Below are 6000 nucleotides of genomic sequence, written 5' to 3'. Positions count from 1 at the left end.
AATCTTATTTAATCGTACGAGGTTATACCAATAAGCTACTGTCTAAGATTGGAACATCATTGAGAACTAATAAATACCATACTCTTTATTAACAGTCAGTTCCAAACTCTATCTGATTCAGCTCGAAGTATGGATTTTCTTGTTATGTTTTCTCAGCCAATATGTATTCAAAAGTAATTACCATTTACCAATGCCCAAACTACTTCCGTCATGGCTAGTCAATGAAATCCACCAAATATATTTCATTCCAATAAGTGAGGGCACAAATGCAGTTTTAGCTTAAATTACATTGATAAATGAAGTACAGATGAAACAGTTCCATCTCTTGATGGAAATTATAGCATTTGCCAAACTTTGCTACAAAAGCTACAGTTTCCATCAAGCAGAGTAGCAAGACAAGAACTCACGAGAAACGCAAGAAATGTACAAACACCAAACTACACTTCTTAAAACCTACTACTTATCATTCTCTAGGATCTTCACTCCAACGGATTCCATCTTTTCACATGCAATTCCCACAGGCGGCACAGGGCAGTCCACCGGAGCCACTGGCCTCCGTGATCGGAGCGCAGACCACACGAACACGGTGAAGAACGCTAGCATTGCGCCACAAGCGGCAGCGAACACCATGGCGATCAATCCTTCCCAAGGATACGATCTTATCGGATGAACCCGAGCGCTCTCGTTGGATCGCATCAGGAATGAATTGGGATCCAGGGGCTCGGAATGCATCAGAAATGGAGCTCCATGCTTCTGTGTGAAATTCCACGAATAGATGCTGCTGCCCTGTGAAGAATGGCTGCTCCAGGAGCTGAGAACCACCAACGCCGCCTCCCGCCACAACAGGTACGACAAATCCATCGAGTAAGAAACGGAAAAGTTTATCGGCTTTGATTCCTTTTCGAGGCTCAGTCTCACTTCGATTCTCTTCGATTTGCCGTCGTAATCTATCCAAGACTTGAACTTCCTTCCGTTGTCGAGATCGAGCACCAAATTGTTGCCTGAAAGATTGCTGCTTTCCACGTCAATTTCAATTAGGGTTTCCGTTAGGTTAGTGATTTTATCTGTTTTTGCCGTCTCGAACCTCACAGCTACGAGACTGGTGGAAACCCTAGACCAATGGCCGTTCACCGGTTCCAGCTGAACACCACTCGGAGAGAGGAAGAAGGCCAGACCTCCGCCATGGCCGGGGGAAAGAGCGAACGAGAAGGAAGAAGAGAACCCGGGGTTGGTCCCGAAGAACCTAACCGGCTTCCGGTAGGCCACGCGTCCTGTGCTGGCTTTCGCTGGACGCGTGAGCCTCACCGCCGAGTCGCTCAGCTCCGCGTCGCCGTAGAGGGCGAACTCAGAGCCCAAAGTTCGATTTTTGTCCGATCCGACGAAGGAGAAAAAGAAAGGTTTGCCTTTGTTTTGGTCTGCCACCGACGAGGAAGCGATGACGAGAGGGAGGAGGAGCGAAAGGGCGAAGGCGGACGCGGAGGAGGTCGCCATTCGAAGATGATCGGAGGGCGCGTTGGAGAAATTACCTGGAAAACTCACGGTTTGCTTGTTCCATGGAAGGGTTGTTTCAGCATAAGCCGTCTCGTAGGCTTCGGCGAAAGAGCGGCGCTGCGTTGGTTGGAAGGGAAGAAGATGAAGGAAAGAGAAAGTGGGGAAGTGCAGAAGGTAAAGGGGGAGGAATTAATGGCGAGAAAAAAGAATCTGCCAGTGTGCTTTGCTTTACTAGCTCCCTGATCCCTCCTTCCCTCCTCTTTTTAACTTCGGTAGAAGAACAATTATAGAAAAATTAATTAATTAATTAATTAAATGTAAATGGTGAACTTTCCTCCAGCAAGGAAAATCACGAGAAGGAAATTTTCATCTGCCGCACCCAATTTTTTTTTTTGATTTTATCATTTGTACCCTTATCGTTAGGTTTGTCATTTTGCCCCTCCATGGCTCCATCGTCCACAATAATAAGAAGGAATGCCTGTTTCAGTGACCTGCATTGCCTTAGGCACAATGGGCAGTAACGATAAGCTTTTCATTGATGCCGCTCTGTGACCCAATTGCCTCGGTTGTCTTCACCACCCACTCCGCCATTTAGAGCATGAGCATCTCAGGCCGCGACGCGCGTGCTTCCTTCACAGAGCTCTCGACGACGAACTTCTCATCACAGATAGGGAGGGAGTCATTGTTTGCTAGTGTGTGTGGCTGTCGTCTTGGCACATTGTGCAAACTCTCGTGTATTAACCACTGAGCCATGTTTTGGGGACGGGGTCGCCTTGGCACATGAAGCCTGATGCGGTTGCTTGTAGCGCAATGACTTCCTGGACCAATCAACGCCCCTTCTCAGTCTCACCCATAACAACGCCCTAAAATCCTTTGACATCTCTATCATGATTTGCATGCATCGCCACATTATTGTTGAACGTTGGCGTGGGTGCGGTCCCCCACCCAAAGAAAGCAATACAAGGAGCACAATAGAAAATCTAGAACTGCAGGATTCACATTATTAAATCATATCATCTCCTGCGAAGGATAAACTTGTTATTTGATTTCATATATATGTGTGATTGGAATACGATGGACAAGGCTTCAAAATTTATAAAGATATTTTTGACTTAAAACTCTAAAATAGTAAAGGCAGTCTCAAATTTTTTTCTCCATAAAAATGAAATTAAAAGAAACGGAAAAAAGAGTAGAAAGGAGCAGTTGGTGGTCGTTGAGATTATGATGATCTCTTCAGTGGGATTCATCGCTTTAATACCTTCTCCATGATTGGCTCGAGCTTCATCATGGCTCGGTTGAACAAAATAACAGTCGGAACATTACGAGTAGCTAGGTTTGCAAAGCAACAATCATGGCTCGTGCTGGATACAAAAGTTTTATTTTTTTCTTGTAATATATTTTTCGGAGGATGGATTAAATATAAATGTGATTTAAAGCTCTATGGATTTTCTTTTGTTATCGTCGTTAATTAACAAGATGTTTTTACTTTTTCCTGCTTTCTCTTTCTGCCTTCAATTACAAAAGATGAGTCAAGACGATCTATAGAGAAACCTGTTTCACCATGACAGTTAGGATCGGTACCACCATAAGAACATTTACAGGAACATCAAGTTCAATATGTTAATGCCCTAATCCACTAGTTGAATTTAAGTGAACTTCATATGCTTTTTTTTTTAAAAAAAAACTTGTTTATTGCCTATTTTTAAGAAGAAGAAAAAAATTTAAGGAAGCGCCTACTATAGCTTTCTAGTTTCACTAACTCCTTCTCCCTGTTCATCAAAATTTAATCTTGGCTTTGCTGTCTCTGCTTGCTGTCCCTGCCAAAAGCAAAAGGATGAAAGAAAGCAAACAAAATCCAGAGTGTGAGTGTGGGCCATCCTCAAAAGTTAATGTGTCACATGTGTAGTCACCTTTTTTTGCCACATTGATTGTATTAAAAACATAGAACAAAATATTTCACCATTTAAAATTTATTCGCCTTTTGAAAAGTTCTTACTCTTCAAATATTTTACATCTTAGACATTTTGCCTTTCTTGCTACTAAAACTATTGAATTAATTAACACACTATGATATGATAATTTTCTATTTTAATGAAATGATACTGCAATTTTGATATTCTAATGGGGAAAAATAATAATAAGAGATTTTTTATATTCTAATGGAGCAATTTTGATCACTGTAAGTGTGTGGATGATATTTTAGAAGGCATGCAGATAGATTAAGATTTATTAAAATTTCAATCTGATTTTTTTAGATTTTTTTTTTTCATTTGTTTACTTATTTGGGTGTATAGGTACAACTTATACCTATTCAAAAGTTAATCTTCAACAATAACAACAATAATCAAACTTTATCTTTACTAATATATTTGAGTCATAACCCAACATAACAGGTTTAATTACGATTTTGTACAACTTTCTTTTAAGTTTTAGAGATATTTTATGATTACATAAAACATACAACACTCTTCTCCATTTCATCTATTTTGCTTGTATTCTATGTAAAACATCTCTCTCAATCCTTTCATCGTTTTGTAAAAAATGATCCTAAATATTTAAAGTTCTCAGTTCTAGATAACTCGTCATCTTCTATCTTGACAATTGTCTCATTACGTTTAATATTTCTAACTTAAATTTAATATATTTTGTCTTTATTCTACTAAGTCTAAAATTTTTTCCTTTTAGTATTTTCCACCAAGATTCTAGTTTAATATTTACTCATTTACATATTTCATCTATCAAAATAATATCATTTGCAAACAACTTGAACCACAATAATGTGTCCTCATGATATTTATTATATTTTTTATTTATTTTTTTACCATGTAGAAATAAAATATGTTTTCTTAGAGCTAGTGTGAATAGGGATGATAATGGGGGGGGGCGGGTTGAAACCCGACCCGTAATAAACCCACCCCGGCAGGGTGGGTTTAGACTCACTTAAACGGGTCTCAAGACAGATCCGGAGCGAGTCATGGGTTTAATTACACCAACCTCGTATAATATATTTTTTTATTAATTTTTAATTGAATCAAAATTGATAGATTTTAATTTATGATAATTTTTTTTTGTTATAAAAAATTATTAATATAAATATTGAAAATAAATTTAATGTTTAATGAATTTTTAAAATTCTTTATTTTGTATTTTAAAAAAATATGGTGGGTCTAGCGGGTCTAACCCGAATTCGCCCCGCTAAGTTCGCGGAGCGGGGTGGGGCGGGTGCAAAGGGAGGCGGGGTGAGTCCCGGGTTTGGCCAAACCCGCCCCAACCTGAACCAGTTGTCATCCCTAAGTGTGAAGAAGACGATAATAACAACCAAATTTTTTCTCATTATATGAGGTTGGCTATATGGATCCTTTTACGTCATTAAACTCTATCCCCTACTATATCATTATCTATACTTAAATAAAATATATCTTATTTTATTATTATTAACCAAGTCTTTTTTATCTTCCTCTTCCTTGTTTGATGTGTATTTTTGTCGTAGTTTTATATTCCCTAACTGGAGTATTTATTGATAATCCAAGTATATGCTCGTGCATCTTAAATGTATTTTTTGAAATTTTTCCTCAATAGATGCAACTCTGACTTTTCTTTAATGTTTATTTCGTGTTCATCCTTGTATGTCCACACATCCAATTTAACATTTTCATCTCTACAACTCTTATCTTCTACTTATGTGTTTGAATTATAGTTTAACATTCATCTCCATATAATATAACAGATATAATTATAATTTTATAGAATTTTCCTAAATTTTAGAGATAGTTTATAATTATATAAAATATTAAATATTTTTTCCTATTTCAATTATTCTATTTATATTAGCTAGTGGGAGCTAGTGGGAGGAAGAACATAAAAAAAATGGAGCTCAACAAACCAAAGTTACTCGTTTGAAAATATAATGGACTTTTATAAAATTGTTAACTAAGAGTATTACAATAAGTTGAATAGAAAAGTCCAACACTTTAAAAAATAAAGAAGGAATTAATGGACTTTTGAAGAAACCATTATTAGGTCTTCATTAATTGAAGTTTTTTTTATTGAGATTTAAGATATGAAAAAGGAGGAAGATCTATCCTCATCCATCTCGATTCAAACTGTTCAAATAATTCAAACTCATAAAAAATCAAAAGCTAAATGTCTTATTTCGCTCTCAGGGTGCTTTCTTTTTTTTTTTCTTTTTGTCCCTATTCTGCCTTTTGCGAAGCCGTGATGGTTTTGTTTTTTTTTTTTTTCAAAAAAAAAAAAAATAGCTTGTACTGACAACCCGTGACAAATTCTTTCGTTGGCGTGGAAGAAAAACACTAGATTAAAAAAGTTAAGTTTAAATTTTTAACGGATGAACTTAAAGATTCTTCTTGGACTGTTCGCTACGATTGCTTTTCAACTTATTTTAGTGGTCATTATAAAATTTTTATAGAGGTAGTTGATGTAAATTAGATATTTAATATCAATTAAAAAAATTAAAAAGCAAAATATTATTTTGTCCTAATGATCCTCCTG

General features: G+C 36.9%; 1 protein-coding gene across 1 annotated transcript; it reads right to left on the bottom strand.

Annotated features, from left to right (window-relative positions):
* Positions 1-255: 255 nt before the first annotated feature.
* Positions 256-1769, bottom strand: LOC122017390 (L-type lectin-domain containing receptor kinase VIII.1-like). Its single transcript, XM_042574991.1, has one exon. The coding sequence runs from the start codon at positions 1489-1491 to the stop codon at positions 457-459; it is 1035 nt and encodes a 344-aa protein (XP_042430925.1). The 5' UTR covers positions 1492-1769; the 3' UTR covers positions 256-456.
* Positions 1770-6000: the final 4231 nt, after the last annotated feature.

The sequence above is a fragment of the Zingiber officinale genome, chromosome 8B, assembly GCF_018446385.1.
Source record: "Zingiber officinale cultivar Zhangliang chromosome 8B, Zo_v1.1, whole genome shotgun sequence".
NCBI classification, from domain to species: Eukaryota; Viridiplantae; Streptophyta; class Magnoliopsida; order Zingiberales; family Zingiberaceae; genus Zingiber; species Zingiber officinale.
Note: the sequence above shows the minus strand (reverse complement) of the source record. Positions and strands in the feature narration are given on the sequence as shown.